The 23,579-nt window shown below is 37.5% G+C and overlaps 2 protein-coding genes across 4 annotated transcripts; both read left to right on the forward strand.

Moving 5' to 3' along the window:
- Window positions 1–485: 485 nt before the first annotated feature.
- LOC102220855 (alanine aminotransferase 2-like) lies at window positions 486–22,943 on the forward strand. 3 transcript variants are annotated; one of them, XM_023335136.1, is made up of 13 exons: window positions 487–651; window positions 5,296–5,395; window positions 6,460–6,646; window positions 11,421–11,510; window positions 11,678–11,786; window positions 11,968–12,101; window positions 12,822–13,065; window positions 15,071–15,150; window positions 15,235–15,371; window positions 15,515–15,689; window positions 16,799–16,954; window positions 18,095–18,207; window positions 20,111–22,943. In XM_023335136.1, the coding sequence occupies exons 3-13, from the start codon at window positions 6,509–6,511 to the stop codon at window positions 20,199–20,201; spliced, it is 1,467 nt and encodes a 488-aa protein (XP_023190904.1). In that variant the 5' UTR covers window positions 487–651; window positions 5,296–5,395; window positions 6,460–6,508; the 3' UTR covers window positions 20,202–22,943. The 3 variants fall into 3 exon arrangements, with proteins under 3 accessions (XP_023190903.1, XP_023190904.1, XP_005800010.2); XM_023335135.1 differs by lacking the exon at window positions 5,296–5,395 and having other exon boundaries at window positions 486–651; XM_005799953.3 differs by lacking the exons at window positions 487–651; window positions 5,296–5,395 and having other exon boundaries at window positions 6,027–6,646.
- Window positions 660–2,579, forward strand: fuz (fuzzy planar cell polarity protein). The gene has a single exon (XM_005799973.2). It carries the CDS (start codon window positions 956–958, stop codon window positions 2,249–2,251), a length of 1,296 nt encoding a protein of 431 aa, XP_005800030.1. The 5' UTR covers window positions 660–955; the 3' UTR covers window positions 2,252–2,579.
- Window positions 22,944–23,579: the final 636 nt, after the last annotated feature.

Genomic DNA, 23,579 nt, shown 5'->3' on the forward strand with positions numbered 1-23,579 from the left:
TTGCAATGGCTCTCAAAACTACTTGCACCTCTTAGAAATCACAGATTTTTCCATGTCGAAACAATTAATCATTTCCAAACTCTTAATGAAACTTTCCACCTTTGATATGACATAAATACTGAACAATTTAAATGAAAATGTGCTTGGTGGGAGAAAATGTAAAAGTTAAATAAGGCTGGCTGTGTAATGATGAACACTCTTAAACTAACACTTTGTTGAAGAACCTTTGAAAATAATATATATGATTGTTTTAATAAATAAATGTTAATGTTTCAATAGTTTAAGTTTTGTTTTGTTTAAGTCAGAGATTAAAAACGACGTACAGTATACGTAATACCATGGGGAAAACATCATCAGCGCCATAGATATACGGCACTGAACGTCACCATAGACCGTCATCTGCTCGCGAGCCCGCGAAGTTATTAAATTCCACTCTCGCGAGATGTGCATACCGGGTAGTCGGTTCAGTTCTTGGACGTGAAAGACACTTCCCGGAGCTCCAGGGGCTGAACCCAGGTCTGTGTCCGCATTCCGCTCCTCGGCGGCTACAGCATAGGTCGTAACTTGGAACTGCTGCTCGACCAGCCTAATGAAACTGCCCTCGCCGATGTGAAGAATGAATCATGGGACAGCGTTACTGTGGAAACGACGGTAACCTCTTTTGTTAATCTAGCATGTTTAAATACAGCTAGAACAAACAGAAACCTAGCGGCAAACGAAGCGGCTGTGTGGGAGAGCGTTTTATTGCAGTTATGTATGTCGGTTGATTTCTGTTTCCTTCATCATCCAGTCATGTACGCTAACGGCTAACCGTTGCTGATGCAACACTGGGAGTTTTTGCCTCTGTTATTACACAACCGGTTCAATGAAACTAGTTAATCGAGCGGTTTGATAATTTGCCACAGTTGAAATACGAGTTTGTTTAGTTGGTTGATTGCAGCGGTTGATTGTGGTGATGCTACAGGATGGGTCTACCCAACTGCTCTGCCTCACAGCCAGCAGCGGGGTTCCTCTTTTCACAAGGGGGGCCTCTAAACAGCTGCCCTTCTCAGTCATCGGCTCTCTGAATGGGGTGCACATGTTCGGAGGAGGACAGGGAGCGCTTTTGTCCTCCTGCGAGACTGAGGGTGGGGGAAAGGTGGTGTGGAAGGTTTTCCACGACAGTGTGATGCTCATCGCTGTGAGTGGAGGTGGATCAAGTGGAGCATGCAGCGGGGCGGAGATGAGCCGCTTACAACGCCTCTTGGAGAATGTTTGGAGCTGCATGGTGCTGGTGCTGGGACAGGATGAGCTGGTTAATCTCAGGAACATTGAAAGACTCAAGAGGGACCTGCGGTCCTGCTTCTGCCTTATCGATCAGCTGCTGGAAGAGAAGCACCAAGGAGTTCTGGGAAACCTCACACACTGTGCTGATTCACTGGTTCCTCCAAACCCAACTCCTCTCCAAGAAGCTTTGGATGGCTTTGCTCAGGCTGCAGATAGCGAGTTCGGGTGCCTCTTCGTCCATGGGAGGATTGTGGTAGCTACTGAGAAGTGGTGGCGCTTGGCACCTCAGGAAGTTGTCTTGCTGTGTGCCTTGGTACGCACCTTATCGGCATCTGGATCAGCTTCTTGCGATTACCCAGTTTTCCTCCCTCAGGGAAGCCCCACAGTTGCCCATCGCCTGCTCCACTTCCAGCTGCTCCCAGGAGCAGATGTATGTGTGCTGTGTGGTCCCACCCCATCCCTGCAAAAAGCTGAAACCGAGCTGGTGGGTCGATTATGGTCCCCCCTCATAGAGACCCTGAGAAGCTGCCTGGCAGTCGGAGAGCGCTGCTTACCAGGCTCCGTACCTCTGCGGCCTGATGTGCTCGCACTTCTTCTCATTAACCGCGAGACCCGTCGCTCAGTCTCCTGTGTGCAGATTTCATCTCATCATCCACTGAGTGACTCCTCACTATCCAAATCCCGCTGCTGGGAGCTGCTGGAACTATTTTATATCTTCAGCATATCACGCTACTTCACCCAGGATGAGACATTGTGCGGTTCACCAGAGGAAAGCACTCAAAGCAGTCACACAGAAGACTTTCTTCATGGATTCTCCCACCAGCCTCAACAATGCTATCTAGTAACAGAAGATTGTAAATGTTATGGATTTCAGACACAGCAGCACCAGTTTTTTCTGCTAATGTTGCCATCTGTGCCCACCTTTGCTCTGCGCACAGTGGCTACACAGACTCTCACCGATATAATTTCTGCAACAGCGTTTTAATTGGACTGATTTGTTTTAGTTACACCCACAGCGACAGACCTAATGTTTATTTGTTTGATGGAAACCAAAAAGTGATTTGATATCACCAAGAGAACTGAAGTAGGTTGTTGATACTGTAAAGACGCACCAGGGTATTTTGATTAATATTATTTACAATCAAGTCACTGTTAGAGATGTGTCTGAACTACACTGGCTTTTACGTTGCTTCTGTTAGTATTGAAATCTGACTTAATTGGTTTAGAGATTAATGTGAAGAATAACGTGGCACTTTATCAATAGGTGCCTGCTGTTTCTTGTTGAATTACTTACTCATAAATATTACCATTAAGCTTGTGTGTTCTTCTTTTTGTTTTTATGAAATGTGTGTGATATCATTAAAAACTATCATATCCCATATTTGCAGGAAGCAGTGGGTAAATTATGAAACAAAAAGCATTATAAAGGGAGACTGGAACAGTTGAAAAACCGGGTCCATTTCAATCTTTTAAAATAACTTTAATTACAAACAAATACAATAAATAAATAAATGTAATAACACAGTTGATAGTTTAGTCATTCTTTTTATTTATGTATTAACTTTAAATATGGCCTTTAATTACATCCAGAAACAGCTTTAATACTGTTAGATCAATAATACAGTAGACACTTAGACCAACCTTAGAAACGAACAAACAGGCTGATTTGAATCCCTGAATAACATTACTTAAATAGGCTCACAAAAAAGTGAGATTTGCCAAATGTCACCATTTGGCAAATGGTGTTTTGACTTGCATACTAATTCGAAACATTTTTAAGACTTTTAAGTTTTAGTGAAAGTTTGTTCTCTCCCAAATGTGTTTTTCATGTTAGTCCAAAGGTAAAGCATGTGACGGTCCAAATAAGAGGCAAAGTGCCTCACATAGATCCTGTAGATCACTCAGTACTATATCTCCCTCCGGGAGTTATACCCTACCAGGTGAAGGTGGGGCTCTGAGAACTTGTTCTGAAAAAAGTCTATTGTATATAATCCTGTATATTCTACTTTTATATAATCAATTTAACCAAAACTAAAACACCTGTAAGATATATTTTAATGGATAAGATAGATCATTGTTTGAATATTCTTTCCCCAATCATACTTCTTCATGGCATACTTGTATAACCTAACAATACCTACAGACTTCTCAAAATGTATTAAACTGTTTGGCCCATTGCACTGCAACACCAACATGTATTTACATCTCCATTTGAAGGAGTACATGTTGGAATACAGGCTTTTTTGAGTCATTATTCCAGTATTTTGGATTAAATACTGAGAATGTTTAATCACAAAGTCCAGATTAGGAGGCGATTTCAGAAGAGTCAACAACAACTTGGTATGCCATGAGCATGTGCCTGTGGTTCTATAATGACCAATGTTTTACATGTGCAAATGATTGGCATTTTGTCACATGGTGACACAACTGATGTGCTTCATGTAAAGCGCAGTGTTTTTACATCGGCAGAAACACTTCTCTTGGAAATGTGTACAGTGGTGGCTCTGTCTGCATTCCACCACACAATCTTGGATGAGCTGGACAGACATGCAATGCTGACAATGCATCATCAGATTTACCCTGAAAATTGTACTTAGCGATGTACACTTGCTTATATCCCTAAGGTGAGCTAAGTATAGCCAAGCTCTGGTGAATGTCACTCTGTATTTGTTCCATTTGTATGACTTGTAACATTAGAACATTTTCGGCATTAATGCCTGTTTTATGCTTAAACAAATCTCATTATTTCTCAAGGTAACACTGAGGGGTTTTGGTTGGGTCCTGGAACTGATAAACAGACCTGGGTGGTACACAGAAGGGAAAATGGATGAGCTACAACAGGAACGACAGTCAGAAAGGCCGGTGCTCAATAGTTGATTTGCATTTGCATGGCTCCCAGCAACTGCTTTTAAATATGAAAGCCTCACCTAGGCCCAAGGGGAGGAGGGTGATAGGGCAACATGGACACACACAGTTTTTGACAATTCTTTGCAGTTCCCTACAATTTTCCATTCTGACAAAAAACTCTTGCCGATAGCCCTCAATCTCTAAGCGCACGGCAGCGCTAGGTGTCAATAACTGTTGAAAATCCCACTTTTTTCTGGTGAAAGTTTCATTAATATAAAGATTTGTAAATTAATAACACATTCCTTAATATGTGCATGCTTAAATCAGTTATTACATGTCTTAAAGGGGGTAAAATTGCTAAATCAAATTTCTTTTAAGTTATGTTTGATATGTACAGCATTTTTATGACAACTGAAGGTAACAGTTGATTGTGCTATAAAATGGCACCATGTGCCTGGAAAGTACACAATACTGCCCCTTTAAATAATGACATTCAATTTCAGGCAAGTTCAGCATAGGACTATAGAGATTTTTAGTACAGAATAAATAAAATATGCTCTTTTGTATGCACATTGCACAACTTTACAGAGCACACATGAAGGTAACTAAAGAGTACATGTGATTACACACATGATTACTGAAAAGTCTCATGACATAAGGGTTGAAAGACCTCCAGAAGTGCTGGGTTTTACTCTGTGGATGCTGCAGCAAAGGATGTCAATTTATCAACATCTTTCTCTCATCATCTAACTCAGCATAGTCTAGAGGCCGATCCAGGACAAAGCTGACTCTCCTAACCAGCCTATTGATTCTGTTTATGTCCCTCAGTGTTCCCACACCATAAAACACTGCAGACACCACACTGTCCTAAAATTGTTTTAGCAGTTTTTTGCACACACCAAGAGACCCCAGTTTCCTCCATCATAAGATGGAGGTGACTTTGACCCTTCTTGTACAGAACATTTATGTTTGAGAACCAGTCCAGTTTGTTTTTGAGGTAAACACCCAGGTACTTATACTCTTTCACAATTTCAATGTCCAAGCCCTGGCCTGGATTTTCACTGGTGATGTCTGTATGGACTTCATGCAAAAGTCAATCCACCATCTCCTTTTTCTGTCATGCTTGTGAAGGTTGTTGGCCTCACATCAAGTAACAAAGTTGTTAATCTCCTTGTACTTCAGGTCGTTCCCATAAGATATAGCCTACGTTATCATCCGAGAACTTCTGAACATGGCAGTGGTCTGAGTTTGAAGTTCGAAGTGTACAGAGAGAAAAGGAAAGGTAAGAGAACTGTTGCCTGAGGTGCCCCAGTGCTGCAAACTACCGTCTCAAACACAGTCAGGAAGCCTCACATACTGTGGTCTGTTGGTGAGGTAGTCCATGGTTCAGGCAGCCAGCTGATAGTCCACACCAGCTAGTTCCAGCTTCCCCCTCAGCAGAGTGATGGGGATGTTGCTATTATGGAAAATGCAGAATATTTAAATGAATGTTATTATTGCAAATATTTAAAAATGATGTTGCAATGTCATGTTTTCCTTATACCATACAGCTCTTAAGTTGCACTAAGAGGGCCTAAGCATCCCCAGTAATACTCCATGCAGGAGGAGCATTCAGAATAATGAAGGCGAAAAATAAGCCTTCCAAGTCTCCTCCCAAACTGCATGGAGCTCAGCATAAAAGAGAATGAAGCAAAGTTAGAAGATTCAGTTGACCGTCTGCCTGAATTTTCCTGAGCTGTCGTGGTAACCGGAGAAGTGGCTGTGATTGACAGACTCACGGTGCGTGGGATATCTGGGGGAGAGTGGGAGGGGCGAGGGATGAGATAACGGGCTTATGAAGCAGCAGAGAGGGGAGGGATACGCCTTCTGGACGGATTTAACAAACCCTCACCCCCCAAAAAACTTTCTGAAGTTTAAAAGTTTGTTAAAGAGTGTGGATATTGTTGGGTTACTAGGCGCCACCTTTTGGCTAATGCTTTATCGAAGTCGCATTAGAAAGGTCCAAAGGTCTGATCGCTCAGGCATTTTTAAGAGCGCGGAGGTGCCAATTACGCCACTTTGATTTCTCTGTCTGAGGAAACCGGCGTGGTGCTGGTCGCTGTGCACCTCTGTGGGATTTAAAAAAAAAAAAAAAAAAAACTTTACCAGCTCTTTAAATCAGACTTTGTGTAACATGTCTGCCACGCGTGTGCAGCTTATTTCACCCAGAACCCTACGGCTTCTAAGCCCGGGGCGAAGCGCGCTGTTCTTACCCGGCGGCGGTGGACCGCATCGGGGTGGCGGTGTTCCCGGGTTCCGCTCACTCATCTTTCCTTCTCTGTCCTCCTCCTTTTCTTCTCCCGGCAGAGCCTTATCCAGTTTGAGCACTACGCGGCGTGGACTTCCCAAAACAAAAATGTCCGATAACGGGACGATGACTCGGGGCAAGGTGCTGACCATCGACAACATGAACCCCACAGTGAAGAAGGTGGAGTACGCCGTGCGGGGGCCCATCGTGCAGCGAGCCGTGGAGCTGGAGAAGGAGCTCAGTGAGGTTAGTATAGCAGGCCAGCTGATAAAAATACCACCTGGAGCCTACATGCTTACGTTGTTTGTTGTGCAAGTTCAACATGTTTGTGCTCTCAAGATGTATTTCTTAATTTGGTCTAAAGTGGAGATTTAACAAAAGAATTTGATCTGATAATCAAGAATCCAGCGTATGTATTTAAATGGCAATGGAAATGACTGTTAATGAAAATGACCCAGATCTAGTCTGCAATCCCTGTCTGACAGACGAGTTAAAAATAAAATACTGTTTGCCAAACACATGAACATAAAACGGCACACAGAACAGATGATGTCAAGAGTTAAAATGTAAGAGGAACAGCATCAGCAAAACAAATGCCAACAAGGAAAACAACAATGTAATATTTTGGGTCTAATCCTACTTATCAAAGTCCACCAGTTAGTTACTTATTCTTGAATTTGATCGCTCTTGACAAGCTAAACGAGTCTGATCATGTTAACACGGTGTGACAGTGTCACTTTCTTTGACAAATTAAATGTTATTTCCTACATTTCTAGGGCTCAATGTTTTGGCTTTAAAAATGTCACTTGTTTATAAAAACACTGGAATTCCCCACCAGAATTAAAATACATCAATTTAAGCTCATGTACATTTAACCTGCTTCAGCCATAAAGCAAGTTAAATGTAATTTAAAACCTTTTATAAACTATTAAGTTAATTTAACTGAGTTGTTTTTTTGTAATCTACATAAGTTCTACATTTAAATAAATTTTTTTAATGTATTGAATGTAACATACTGAAACTTTCAGAAACCGGTTGTAAGCTACCTTCCGTTTGTCAAATTATTTTTTTGGTCAGTTATAATTTTCAAATTATAGTTGCTCATGAAAAAATCTAAAGCAAACTGTTTATACAATCTTCTTATGTCTTTGTTACACAGTTTAATCTCAGTGGCTTAAAGCAGAGTTTCTCAATACTTTTCTAAACCGTTTTTGTAGAAAGCACCGATCCAGTTTCCTGACCAATACCCATTTCTTTTTTCTGTAGCACATAAAGAGAAAAAACTTTCCGCAGGTACTTTGACGAATTAAAAAAATACTAAATCCTACATTAAAATACAGTGAATAAAGCAAATCAAATTCAAATAGCCACTTGTTTGAAGTTTTTTATTGCTGTGAATAGAAAAAATCTAATTACCTAACTTCATTTTGCTCCATTTTTGAGTATGAAAGATAGATCTGCTGATCACTGATCAAAGCCAATCGAAGGAAAATCAATTCAAATCTCTGTGATTTACTGGTGTATCTACACTTTCAAAATAAATGTACTTATTTTGTTTTTCATTCATTTACTTTTAAAACACATCTCCTTTATTCATGAATGCACCACTTACAGAGAAATGTGTCTTCTGTGAATATGGGAAACAGTCTTCATCTCTAAGAGATTTTCTTGTAGCATTTATCATTTGTTTCCAGTTATTTCTTTTCCCCAGATGAATCCCTCCCTGTTGAATCCTCGTTTATGGTGATGTGGCAGCTGTTAATGTACCAAGTGCAGTCGGGTGTGAAAACTGTCTTCTCCTGAGTGCTTTTGCTGAGAAAAGAATAAGCATGGGACTGCGTTTCTGTGACGTGTCCTGGCTGGGAGTGTAATGATAGTGGTAACCTTTTAACCAGATGCTTCACTGGTCCCCGCAGATGTAATGCTCTGTTTACTCTGACACAGGCTTGTCCTCATTTGATCTCCCTCTTTATTGGTGCGGTTATTTGGTTTTCTTCCAGCTAATTTATTTTCTTCTCAGCAGTACAAAAGTTTGATCAGGTGCTATTGAGCTGACATGTTGATGCTCAAAAAGTAGAATGCTTTGTAGCTGGCTCTGGCTTGTAAAGCTCAGCAGGATGTTGAAAGACTTTTAGTGGTGAATCAATGCATTTTTCAAGAATTTATTAGGTTTTATATAGAGATGCACCAAATAATATAAACCAAAATTTTTCTCACTCAATTCTTAGTCCACCAACCATCAGTATCCTTTGATGCCCATTTTGTTTTTAATTAAAACCACATAACATGTGCTTTGGTGCATAAGTGGTGACACCTGTGTAATTCCTTTTTTTTTCTGAATAAAAATAGGATTCAAATCAACAGCCTCTTAAAAAAATAGATTTTTTTTCACCATTATAGTTCAAATAAAAAAAATAGCATCAACAGATCATTACTTGAAGAAAGCTACACAACAAATCTGATCAATACATCTTTGGAAGCATAATTGCTCTCAATCTTTCACATTGTTCAGTACTTTACATAACTACTGACCTGTGCATTATTAAACTCATAACAGTTTTAGATTTCAATAAAAACAATCTCCTCCATTTTTAAGGGCTTAGATTATAAGGCTTTTCTTTGGATGGTGTTGGGTTACTTTGGGAAACAGGTCACTGTGGTATTCTCTCTTGTCTAGGACTTAAACACTCTCACACAGTAAGGTACAGTGTAATTTGCTGCTCATGTTACCTACATGATCTTTTTTTCAGATAGACTGGACAAGTATTGCCTTGTTTTTAACATAATACACAGTATGTGTTACACTCTGCTACTCAGCCGGTGCACTGCTAAAAGTATCATGTGAAGTTATTCCATTGCAGCTTTTGTTTTGTCTTAATGAGGCACTTGTTGATAACGAATGAGGACATTGTAGAGAAAGTAGCCAAGGTAACGGACACAAAGCAATTATATTAGTCAGATTTCATCCAATGTTTGAACTCAACTCAAGCAGATTGGCCTAGTGCAATTGTTTTAAATGAATATTTTTATTTTAGTTCATATCAGTGACTGAAAGCAATAAGCATCGAGCTTCTCACGCTGGTTCAGTGGTGCAAAGGTTAACATGTTTCAAAGAGGTCACCATCCTGAATGAGAGGTTCCCTTCACAAAGGGGGGAGTTATTCACATATTTTGATGTTATTGGCTCAGCCATGGAGACGCCTCTCTTACGCCCAACCAGTGACGCAACCAAAGGTCCAGGTTTCGTAAAATCCAAGCTGGACTGGATTTATCAAACAAACAGGCTATTTTGATTGCTGCGGGGCGTCAGAGTTCCTGAGGTTCCTTTGGTGGCTTCTCTCCACACTGTCTCCCTGTTTCTGATCTCTGTGAGCAGCTTGCGTCAATTCTGTGTCTGCAGTTCAACTTTCAGCAGCAGTAGTTGATGGACTTTTCTGCCGTCCTCTTATTTTAGTAATACTCTGAGCTCTCTTCGTGGTTTTGATTTGCAGTTTGCTCCTTCCTTGTGTTATCTTGTTCTCTTTCAGTTTACAGGGAATAGTTTGAAGGCCCTATTAAAATATGATTTTGTTTTACTGTTTCAAATGTTAAGTATGATAAGAGGCTTTGCTAATGTTGCAATTTTGTCCCCATATTTGTACAGTCTGTCTTCATCAATGCTGTTTCAAATAGACAAAAATGTGTTTTCTTTTTTCTTTCATTCTACTGAAGTAGTTTTGGTGTCTAATCTTCCAAAACCACTTTGCTTTTTCTTATGAACTTCTTGATAATTTGCTCTAATGTATTTATTATGCAAATTATTTACTTTATTAAGAGTGTTTCAATAATGATAGCAATCCTGACCAAAAGTGAGGAAGCACAGGGCTCAACAGACATAGTTAAATTCCATTATTTGTCAGATTACAACTATTTAAAAACAATTTTTTTTATTTGGATTTTAATGTGAATGGACAACACAAGTTGAAGCACAACTTTAAGCAGCAGGAACGTGATAGATGTTTTTAAATTATTTTTGTAAATAAAAATCTTTAACGTGCGGTGGGCACTGTTCATACACACACTTATTGTGGCTTTGGCTGCTCTGCTGGAAGGTGAACCACCCAGACTTTCTCAAAGCTGGTGCACTTCTCCAACAGGTTTTCATCCAGGATTACCCTGTATTTATCTCCACTCATCTTCCCACCAAGTCTTAACATCATTCCTGTCTCTACTGTTGAAATGCTTCCCATCAGCATTATTCTGCCACCACCTTGTTTTGCTCTGGAAATTATGTGTTCAGAGTAATTAGGTTAATTAGGTTAAGGAGTAATTAGGTTTGCATGTTGGAAAATAAAAAGTTCAGTTTGGTCAGATTTAAAGAGCACCCTGTCCCACATGTTTGCTGTTCCATGTACATGGAACAGCAAACATTCCACACATGGAACAGCAAACATGTTTGGAACTTGTGCTACATGTGTAAAAAAACAACAAAACAAAAAATATGTACCATCTCTTTTCATTTTTTTCTTTGGTTATAAAATTTCAATATTCTATACTACTCTTTTTCTCTGACTCTATGTTTTAAGAAGCCTCTGCATTTTCTGCAAAAAAAAAAATGCAACAGGAAGCCACTGAAAACACAGCTACTGTAATGCTTCTGTAAATTTCCGGTGCAATCTTGAAACTGGGTTATTTTCTAATTCAGCTGTGAAGTGTTTTCTTCCTCAAGCAATTCTAAGCATAGTACATCTAAAGACATTAGAAAAAGGTTAGCATTTAGTATAATTCTTATAAATTGCTGTAAAGTAAACTGAGTTGATAGTTGGTTGTAATTATTTTTACAAGTGTGTTTAGGTGCTGTAGCCTTGGTTTCAAGGTTGTTTATTTGATGAGGTTGTAGTCAGCTTCCTTGTTTTTGATAAATTGAAGTAGTTTTGATATTTCTAATCATTAGTGTAAAAGAAACTCCATAAATTAAATGATGTGAACTATTCAAACATCATTTCACCAAGGTTTCTCTATATTCTTTTCATATATTCAGGGAAGGAAGAAGCCCTTCGCAGAGGTCATCAAGGCCAACATTGGTGATGCGCAGGCCATGGGCCAGCAGCCAATCACTTTTTTCCGACAGGTCTGCTCCTCTGCCCTTTCTTACAAATGCAACAGCTCAGATTGTTTTTTTTAAAATATAAAAACAGCTTTACCCATAATACATAGAAAAATGCCCTTTAGTTTTGCTGTGCTGTGTGATACATGCTGGATCTCAAATCATTTTGCCAATTCATGTTTGATTTCAAGGTGCTGGCGCTGTGTTCCTATCCTGAGCTGCTGAGTGACAGCACATTCCCAGAGGATGCGAAAAGTAGAGCATGTCGCATTCTGAACTCCTGTGGAGGGAACAGTATGGGTATGTATGGCTGGGATACACCTTTTTTTAATGTACTCAGAATACGTTTTAAATTTAATAACTAAACCTTGCATTACAAAATTTAATGCTGACATTGCACATTTTTATTTAATAAAAGGTTTTCTGCGAATGATTATTTTTGTGAAACTTTATCATAGCAGCATTTATTCTCACCCTGCAGGTGCCTACAGTGCAAGTCAGGGCATAGGCTCTGTACGTCAGGATGTGGCTCGTTACATCGAAAGGCGTGACGGCGGCGTGCCCTGCGAGCCAGACAACATTTACCTCACCACGGGGGCCAGCGACGGCATTGTGGTACTTGATTAAATCTGATTCAATTAATCCTTTATTTTTGCTTCACAAAATAACAAGGTGTTATGTTTTCATTAAAAGTTGTAAAATATATAGGTCTCTGTAAAGGTCTTACGCTCATTTTCCAAGAAGGTTCACTTTTTTAATAATCTCTTTAAAGATTAGAACTCCTGAAAGTTCTTCAAGCTTTCAGAAGGTATTTTTTATTTGTGTCATCATATATTTTCCATCTAATTATTTTATCTGAATATTTGAAAAGAATTCTAAAGGGATTGTGTTTTACTTTTTTTGTAAGGAGCATTACTGACCCATGAAATATTTAAGCATAAAAAGTAATAAACCAGTGTTGACATAACATGTTATCATATCACCTGTTACAAAGACACAATATGTTTCTATGACTTTAGTTAAAATTTCAAGAATTTAAAATACAAAACAATCTGTCTGATATAGAATAGTATTTTGAAAGATGAAAATTTGGTTCATTTGTGGAGTTTTAACATTTTACTAATTGTTACACTAACTGACCAAAAACATAGACAGGTGAAGGCAAGCATTTAAGATGAAAAGTACAAGCAGAGCAACCTAAGTAAAAAAATACCATAAGTTAACATTACATACTGATTTCCATTCTTAGTAGTCTAAAGTGAAATAGTTCATTCTGGTCCAGCAGGTAAACAAGGTAAATAAACTCTTTAAGTGTCCCCTGTACTTCTCTTTCAGACCATGCTGAAGCTTCTGGTGTGTGGCGAAGGTGCAACGCGCACAGGTGTCATGATCTCCATACCTCAGTACCCCCTGTATTCAGCCGCACTTGCTGAGCTCAGCGCTGTGCAGATCAATTATTACCTTAATGAAGAAAAGTGCTGGAGTCTGGACATCGGTGAGCTTCAGCGAGCTTTGGATGAGGCCAGACTCCACTGCAACCCCCGCGCCCTGTGCATCATCAACCCTGGAAATCCCACAGGTACATTTTCATCACTTGTTGTTAGGCCTATAGAGTTGATGCACTTGATAATGTTATTGTTTATGTCTTATAATACAGTGAAATTCATAATAACAGAACAATCACAACAATCACAGGCTGTGATAAATTAAACAGATTCTTGAAGAACATATGGGTGTCTTTTTACAAGACAAACATAGGGAGCTAATCCTCTCAAATAATTTTTTAGAGAAATTTACTGAGCTCTAGATAAACCATCTATAAGTACACATTTATAGTCTGAGTAACTGCAATATTTTTTTTATTAATGATAAAGATAAGACGCTGGCATTTATACCTGAAGATAAAACTTTTATATTTTAATATTAAACCCTTACAGGAAGTAGCATGACTTTTAGTTTTTCCTTCTATTATTTATTGCTGCACTTAACATATTTCCTTTATTACTCTCACAAAGTCAGTTTTATAAGGAACTGTAAAGAACATGCAGAGCATGCTAAGTGGATAATTGCTAAGTACACAAAATGTGAGCAAGGAATAGTCAGTATGCTATTGAGTTCTTGTTACCTGAAAGTTGCTGATGCATTCTGCACTCATGACCAGCCAGGATTTTTTAAATGATTTTGCTTTGTGAATATTTTCAACAGTGAAACAAGATACATAAAACTAACTATGAACTTGATTCCAGTCTGAATCTTAAAGTCTGTACTTTTTTTTTTTATCCCAAAAGGATCTCAGTTAAGACCCACAATCTTTAATTCATAATGGAACTCAATTATATATAATAGTTTCTTATTCTTCCAATTTTTGCCTTAATTTGACATAAATTAACATTTTAACCAAGCTAAGAAGATCTGAGGCATCTTTACTAAACAGATATATGGAAAATAATAACAGCTCACAAATTTTCTCTTTTGGACATTTCTGAGATATTGGATTTGTTTCTACCAGATCATTTCAAAATTGTTAAGATCTGTGTCCATTGCAATTATACAAGATGTATTTCAATGTACTGTATTGTATTAGATTGTTAAGTAATTTACTGTCACTATACAGCAACCTAGGAATATTCTGTTCTGATCAATTATTAAGTACTTAGATTAGAGGAAGAGGTGAAGTCACACCTCCTGTGTGAGCAGTTGGTGTTACACAGCTCCACTATTTGATTGAAAGCAAAGAGAAAATGATTACTGTAGGCATTTTAAATGGTTTTTAGCTTCTTTTATTAGTGATTTGCACAGATATGATTAATAGCAATTGAATAATTTTTATATAACAATCAAAATAAAAATTGCAAACATCCCAACAGTGTCTGGCTTGCCTGCTGGGTTTGAAGATTCTCCCCTTAATTTCCAAAAAAAATACATATCCAAATTCAGCCTGATCCATGACGGATGGAACTGGACCCTTCAAATGGACAAAAACAGAATAACTTTGCAGCAATACATTCATCTTCCTGTTGTTTTCAGAAGTTTCCCCCTCTTTAAAATGAGTAGCCTAAAGAAAGAGCCATCATGTCTCAATAGAAACTAATTTTCTTTCTCTAAAGCTTCTTACGCAGTTTGTGCTGCCTCTCACGTCTGGTACCAAAAACAACCTACTGACCTTCCCGCAGAAACAACTCTAGACCTGAGAGTGTTGTTAGCTTCTAGGTATGGATTGGATTTTTAGTTTCCAACTGGCTGATCACTGATCCGGCCTGATCAATTACAAAAGTGGCTGATTAAGGTCATCAGCCAGCTTCTCTGTGCATCTCCACAAACAATTACTTTATTCTATTTACAACAAAGCAAAGAATTGGAATTTTACAGAATTTGATAAAAGCGAAGCATTTTCTTTTTTTTTGGTGATATGTTGTATTTATTTGTTTCATTATTAAGCTATTTAAAATGTAGGTACATAGCAAAAGGTCAGGAATTTTTTTCCACATTAAATATTTTGAGAGTCCATTGAATCCACTAGATGGCAGCAGAACAACATAACTGACTCGCTAGCAGCAGCTTTATAATGGTTCCTTCTCTTTTAGGTCAGGTGCAGAGCAGAGAGTGCATTGAGGATGTAATCCGATTTGCTGCAAAAGAGCGTCTCTTCCTCATGGCCGATGAGGTATTGTCACACATGTTTTTAAATATCTACCGTCTTTAGATCATGTTCACCCCTAATATCAGGCATTGTGTCCCGTACTCCCAGGTGTACCAGGATAATGTGTACGCTGAAGGTTGCCAGTTCCACTCCTTTAAGAAGGTTCTGTTTGAGATGGGGCCGGAGTACTCTGAAACAGTTGAACTGGCATCGTTCCACTCCACCTCCAAGTGTTACATGGGAGAGTGAGTCTTCTCTATGATAAGAGAAAATCAGTTCACAAGGATATGAACGCATAAGACGGATGTTTATGTTTTAATTTTTTATTGATCTAATTCTCTTCTTTCTTATTTTGCCTTATGTGTTGGCACATCTTTCTTGCTTTCAGGTGTGGCTTCCGCGGCGGCTACATGGAGATCATCAACATGGACGATGATGTAAAGGACCAGTTGACCAAGCTGCTTTCGGTCCGTCTCTGTTCTCCTGTTCCTGGCCAAGCTCTAATGGACCTGGTGGTAAACCCCCCTCAGCCTGGGGAACCTTCATATGAGCGCTTCATCAAGGCATGTAGAAAAAACTGATTTACAAATCAGGTGTAATCTACTATTCATAGGAAATTGCCATATTTTTATTTGTGAAGCATGAATGTCAGTTTTTGCCTTACAAAATGTATAAATGCACAATAATAAAAGTTATATATTAGACCTAATATTTTCCTTTGTGCTTTGCTAACAGCTTCAAACTGAAAAGCTGAGAATTGTTTTTATTTCTATTTCAGGGAATTCTGGCCATAATGAGGTTGTCTAATTTTTTAACAGTAATAATATATGTAAATAAATGTGCCCCAGTTTAAATGGAATGTATTTGGTATAAGGGATTGTATTAAAAAGTAAAAGAAAATATGAATATTTAACTTACAGGTCAGCATTGTATTTTAATTTGCGATGCATGTGTCTTAATGGACTTTAAAACATATAAAGTTCAAAACAGAGTCAACATAACATCCTGTAAGACTAAACAGTACAAAACCAAATAATTTACTAAACAGAGATAAAAGGATCTCATTCTAAAATTACACTTAATTATGATTCTATTGTTTCTCTTGTTTAGGAAACTGGTTCCGATTTAATTTTAAATCCAAGTAAATCTTGTTAGTGTAGTTTTAGCTCTGCAGTTAAGGAAGTCCAGATCTCTGCCCCTCGTCCAGAGAAGAAGGTTATGTTTGATGTGCCATGAATCATTGAACCACAAGCTGTAAGTGGTACCAATAGGTCACTGAGCTACACAGGAGGCTTTACCATGTAAGCCAGTTTGTGGTTTAAAACCTTGATGCAATTTTTATATTTTATCATATTTGGTTTCTTAAGAACACGACAGGTAAACAGTCTTATTTGCTGCCTCCCTGCGTTCACAATTGTCCTTGTTTGCAATTTTATTGTTGTAGCTTCTGCTTGTGACCAAGAGGTTGCACCAACAACTAATTGGCAAAATATTATTGAATGCATTGAAATATTTCCTGCATTATTGATTGTTTTGAAACCAAAATAAAATCAGACTCTCCTTGCGCTTGACAGTCAGCTGAGTCAGGATCTGTATCACAAATGTTGCTTATGTTCTGAGGTTCTAGTAAAATCTGTCTTTTTTTTCTTTCTGTTTTCTCTCACTCTTCCAGGAACGCACGGCTACCTTAAGTGCCTTAGCAGAGAAGGCCAGACTTACTGAGCAGGTACTCAATACTGTGGAGGGCATCCGCTGCAATCCTGTGCAGGGTGCGATGTACTCCTTTCCTCGCATTACCATACCTGAAAAGGCCATCCAAGAGGCCAAGGTCAGTTCTGAGACTTTTTCTTCAAGTGTTCCAGTGGTTCAAGCTGCTTTGTGTTGTTGATTCATAATAATTAGACCAATTTTGAACAACAAAAAGCAGGAGAATGAATTGAGTGAACACATAACTATTTTTACCCCAAACACTCCAATCTACCAGTCATTCTTTGTTGAATATGTTTTGTCTTTTGTGAACAAACTAATACACACACAAAAATAGGGCTGCAATTATGCTCAACAGTTGGGACTAAATAATTAAACTTGGTCATGATGTTGTACTTCTTCCCCACTGTTTGCAAAGGAGAACAAATGATTTCCAATAGCTTTCAGTAGCCGTTCTGTCTTACAATTGACTGCCTAGTAGGAATTTTAGGGTTGTGTGAAAAGTGGCGCTGCTTAGAAACTGATTAGCTTTACAGAGGATAAGGTCAGAGTCTACCTGACCTACTGAAACCCGATCAATCTGCCTGACTTGGTTTAGTATAGTCAATTCCCTCAAAATGTTCCCCAGCAAAGATACAGCTTCCTTATGTCATTGACATTATCAACAGTTTTTGGATTGATCTTTTGAAAAATCATCATTTAAATACTATATATACAAGTACCCTACGTATAAAATTTATTCACAATCTTAGAAAAACATTTAATCAAGAGCTATTTGATATGTGCAGAAGAAGTGTGTTACTGTGCCTTTGAATCTGAACAAAGAATTTCTGCTTTAAAAAGCAGAATAAGGACTATTAACACAGTAAGGAATAAAGTCAAGAGTATTTTAGAAGTGTTTATCAGAAGTACATAGCTGATTAATAATCAATTCATTTTGGAGGTAGGTACAGCAGGGAACTCTTGCTTGAAAAGGTGACTAATTTAGACATCTTGACTTTTTATTTCAGTCCAACACTGTTTAAATGGACTTATTATACAACCATTCCTACTGAATTAAAGTCATTTAAAAACAAAATTCTTCATAAAGTCAGTGAGTTTTCTTTTATGTCTACCTTTTTAAATAAAGGGATAGTCTGTACTCTTTTTTAATAAAAGATTGAAATCTCAAAGTAAAGTTTTTTTCACATTTATAATGGTAGACTTTTGTCAAAAGAGCCACAAACTTCAATTATATAATTTTTCTCGTTTTCTCTTCCAGAAACTTGGTCAGCAGCCGGATATGTTTTACTGCATGAAGATGCTGGAAGAGACGGGAATTTGCCTCGTCCCTGGAAGTGGTTTTGGCCAAAGAGAAGGAACGTACCACTTCAGGTACAGAATATTTCCTCTTGTAGGCTGCAAAACATGTCGGATCTTATCGGGGCAGAACAAACTTGTGGAAGGAGGTGCAGTAGTCAGATAAGATCAAAAAAGTTTTTTAACTTTTATCCAAAGCAGTATGCAGAAGAATGGCACAGTCAAAGTCCAGAGCTAAATCAACAAAGTATCTGTGGTGAAACATATCCCAAAATACATCAGGTGTAACTGAAATGAAAAGTGTTGTTAGAAGGTGTTGAGTCAGAGGTGCAGAATCCACATGCAAAATGTATATATTAGTTTGTAAAAAAAAAAACAAAAAAAGAAAATATTTCTTTCTCTTGAAAATTATTCAGCAATTTGTGTTTTGATCTATCACATAAAATCTCTAAAATATAGCTTGAAGATTGTGGTTATAACTATGCAAAATGTGGGAAAAGTGTAAGGGGTTTAAATCTTTTGCAAGGTCCTGTAAGTTCACACAACAAGAGTTCTTTCCACTCAGAATACACAGCTCCTGATCAACCTTGTTGGCACGTGAATAAAAGTTTTTCTTGTAGAAGGTTTTAAACTGAATGAAAGCACTCAGAAGTGGCAGCAATGAGAGATCTCTAAATGTTTGGGAACACTAGATGCAATGCCTTATTATTCTCCCTTTTCATTCAGGAAATGGAAAAAAAATAAAGTTTCTACACAGGGACGGCAGAATTTTGGCCAGCAATTACACATTTTGTTATAATTTTTTTTAACAGCCCTGTAGCATATAAAAGAATATGAGCAACAAAGGATGTTTTCTTTGGTCTGAGAGCCTAACTAAACAAGGTCACTGCATTATGCTCAATAGCAGTGATGGCTCTGTCCTTACACAGACACACATATGGAGTATATGTGTGTGTGAGCATAATATGGCAGAAAGTTATACAAAAAGTGAAAGTGTTTGTAAGCAACTTATTTTACAATTTGCCTTCTTCCTATCTACGTGTTACAGGGCACTGTTCTTTGCAAATTTCTTTTTAGTGCAAACATACAGTATAGTGAAAAATTGTCTGTTTTATAGGCTGTTTGCTTTTCACATCCAAATGATTCCAATTAAAAAAGAAGATTTTTTTTTAGATAAAAAATTGTAGAAGCCTTAATAAACAGTTTGATCTTAGTTGTTGGAGTTTACTAACTTCTATCAATTTAAAAAGAGTTATATCAAGAAGTCACCCAGAAGATTACTAAAGAACAACATCGAAAGCATTTCAACTTTCCTAGGTTGAGTCTGGTGTTTTTGATTGAAAAATAGGAATAAATTGGGCACAAATTGCAGCAATGACAATAAGGTGAAAATCAAAAAAGAACATAAATACCCATCTAACATTTGCAAAAATAATCTTGAGGCTTTTTGGAAAATATTTTGTGGACTGAGAGGACTGTATGACATTTTTTTTACTTAGAAACAGCATTTCTAAAGAAACAGTCATAGTTGTGGTAGTGAAAATGTTCTGAGGATGCTCTAGAAGTCTTGCTGTAACTGATGGAACTATGAATTCTTGTCCTGCCATCAGTCTGGGACCGTTAGCTCAAGCACACCAGCAGGTCCACCTCTGAGTAACTCAGGGAAAAAAACGGTTTTGGAGTGGCCTAGTAAAAATTTGGACTAGAATCCAATTGATATTCTGGTGATCTGAAAAAACCTTACAATGTGACTGAATTAACAATAATTCGGCAAAACAGAGTGGGCTAAATTTCCATTTCCTTCACACTTATGTAAAAAAGTTACTGTAATTATTTCAAATAGCTCATGACAGTTGTTGCTGCCAAGGGTGGCACAAATGACTCCACATTCTACTACCATATTCTAATAAATTTTACTTCTTCAACACGTCTGAACATTCATATTAATTTTTGCTACTCATTTCTCTTTTCAACCCAGAATGACCATCTTGCCACCAACAGATAAGCTGAAGATCCTGCTGAACAACGTTAAGGAGTTCCACCAGAGGTTCACCCAGCAGTATTCCTAAATTAGAGCATCAATTTTACCTCGACTTCCTTAAGAAGAGTTTTTGCCAACCACACTAAAAAGTCTAAGCCAATCAGAATATATCTGTCTCTAATAAGTGCCTTTTCTACAATGGTTTCTCTGGTGGTCCCTGTGACGAAGCACTTATAGCCATGCACATTTGGACTTTTATGGACCAGTTTACAGGGAAACTGGGGGAAAAAAACTTAACTGGAAATGAAAAATAGACAGCCCTGTGTTAGTTTTGGTGCACAAAGTGCGGCTTCCTGTCTGTGATGTTTAATTTTCAAAGACTGTAAATACTTTCTGTCTGCGTCTGGGCTTACAGTAACTGTCCTAATGTAAAACTGAAAAAAGGCAGTACAGCTTATGAAAAACGTTGTGCATCTCAAGCTTTAAATGTTTAACTGGGAGAGGTACTTCATTCCTTCAGACTTAACTAGATGGCAAGAATATACTGAAAGTCTCACTTGCATGACATTTTAATAGGCATTAATTTTGTGGAGTTAGTATTAAATGTGAAAACATGTTTTATGAGTTTTTTTAAAGTTAGAAAAATATTTTAAATTGGGTTATGAACTTTCTTTGCTTTTCTGTTGACTGTTTTCAAAGCTTAGTTCTTATTTCTCAAAACACAATTTCTGATGAGAATTTTTACTTAATTTTACCTGATCTTAAAAAACATGTTATGAATAAGTTTACAGTTTTTTTTTTGTCCACAATGTTCGTAATTTCACACTTAAATTGTTTACTGTATTGTATGTGATGGGCTGGAGGAGAATGATTCACTCTTAACATGTCACTGGTCTAAAATGGGTTAAATATTAAACACAACTGTATAACATTTTAAAGGAACAATAACTATTTTTTGTAAAGTTGATTTGTTCAGTTCAAAGTATAGAGACTGCTCATAATGATCCACACAGAGGTGGTTCTCCTTCAACCTGATTTGGATCAAAAGCTGTTGAGTTTCTCTAACAAACTCTTGATTAAAATTGCTGCACAGATGGGATTAGTGAAGCACTTGACTGACTGAGCCTCCATTTTCATCTCCTCCTGTTAGGAAGTGAAAGCGGTTTTCTTTGACTAACAAACCTCCAGATATAAGTGTATAATTGTTCCATTTTCGCCCACAGTGTAGTTCACCGATTGATCTCTGAAGAAAAATTCAATAATAATTGTTGTTTTCTTTTTAATGGTAATTGTCCAAACAATTACCATTTAGTTGTAAACATTTCACTGCTGAGTTTTTATTTTCATTAAAAATGAATAAAAGGGGCTAACAACTGTTCAGCACTGTTTAAGAGAGACTTGTGGAAAGTCATTATTATCCTTTTTTTTTTAATTTAAAAAAAAAATATTTTTAAACGACTGATTCATTCTGCTTCTCATTGTTGCAACTATCAAGTTGTAAATGTAATTCCTAAAAATAAGGAGTCATTTTTCTGACCGATTTTTGAATGTTTTGTGATGTGGAGCTCTGTCCAGGCCATTATGGTTAAAATCTTTTGACTCTTTATCTGACTGTAGCAGAACTTCAGATTGTTTATTCCCAGACAGTTATAGATTGAGGTTTTTGAGTTTTGAGCTATAACTTTCAGTAAAAACGTCATCTATACAGCGTAATCTAACTTCTTTTATTCATAATAGAAAAGCAACAATTCTCATTGCAGTTAAGATGGTACAACATTATAATTATATTACTTAAAACATTTCTTACGCAAATATACATAAAGTTCTAATAACATGTATAGATAAAAAACATTAGTTGGTAGATGTGTAGATGATTATTGCACAGAATATTATACCGTACATCTGTGCCATCATGCTTTTAATAGTTACACAAGTACCGGTTAACTGGACTCTACTTTCAAAAAATTTTTAAATGAACAAATATTTGCCAACAGCCAAACTTATCTTTCTTGTTAAAGAGGGAAAAGTTTAGAAGCTTTATTTCATCTAGCTTAACAACAGTGTGATTAGAAATTAGAAATGGCCAGAACGTAATCTCGCCATCCTCAATACAGCTAGAGAAAACTCTAGCTGTACGTCTTACCATACGGTACGGCAGACACATTTTATTATTTTGAAATGACTTTTTGAAATTCTCCATATACCTTAATGCTGATTAACAGTTGTTTCTAGCCTGCATTTGCGGTATGTTGACAGTGTTGTTCTGTTAGAACATTCTGTTCCCTCCAGCTCATGTTCCTTTTGTGTATAATCACATTTTCAAGTATCTTTCAGGGTTCAAGCATTGCAGCGGGTTTATGTTGAAGGATTTTAGCTTCTCTGGTTCCAGCATCTTAACCTGGATACTTCAGCAAACTCATGGATCTTGGACTCAAACCAAGGAGCTCCCAACGTCACAGGAATGTACATGCTCACCATCACTATTCAAAAACTTGGACAAAGGATGTGTCGGTGAGATTAGACTTTAGAGAAACATTTTGGTGTGGATTCTGGAAAATCATCCAAGATCAAATGACCTCAGACGGATGAGGCGAAATGATGTGAGAACATTTTATTGACCAAACACAGATCTGTGTCTGTGTTAACGCTCTTTAAAAGACATGATTAAGGAATATGAGACTGTCATGGATGGTGTTTTATGGCCAGAGGAACCTAAAGTCGGGCTGTTTGGGTTTCTGCTGTGTAACTTCGTTCATATTGACTGAGATAAAATTGAATGAATGTAAAGGCATTAAAACTTAAGGGTCCCAACACCCCTGTACCTACTCTCCTCGCTGACTGTGGCTCGGTTACTGTTTCACCGGTTTTCCTTTTGCTTACATGACAGAATCAAGGAGTTATTTTCAACCATAAGCCTTTTCTCTGATGTAGAAAAAACTCGGTTTTATTTAAAAACAAAGAAAATGAAAGCTTCAGAAAATAAATTGCTTTATGTTTCAACATATTTACTTTCACCCTCAGGTTTATTTTCCGGTAATTATCCTTTGGGATCCAGGAAGTATTTTTGAATTGAATTGAATTTGGAGAGTTTTAAAGGAAAAAAGAACATAAAGGTCACTATAACAATGTTTCCGTTTTGCTTTATTTCCTCCTATGTCCCGTTGTATTTTAGCTTTAGATTTTCTGGCGGCCTCTTAATTGCTCTTTAAATGAAGTTAAATGAATTTATATCTTGTTTAGCACCTATTACAGAATTTGTGTTATTGCAATTTTCTGGTTAAATCGTAAGTTTACAAAAACACTACCAACAAACACAAGAGTGGCGATATGCAAAATGGTTCTTAGTGAGCACAATAACGGGTTCATTGCTCTGATGGCAAATAAAGGTTCTGCTGCTGATTAGTAAAAAGAAGGGATGTGAGCATAAGCTAAAAAATAATAGAAGTAGCATAAATCAACACGTGTT

Source organism: Xiphophorus maculatus, chromosome 6 (genome assembly GCF_002775205.1).
Source record: "Xiphophorus maculatus strain JP 163 A chromosome 6, X_maculatus-5.0-male, whole genome shotgun sequence".
NCBI lineage: Eukaryota > Metazoa > Chordata > Actinopteri > Cyprinodontiformes > Poeciliidae > Xiphophorus > Xiphophorus maculatus.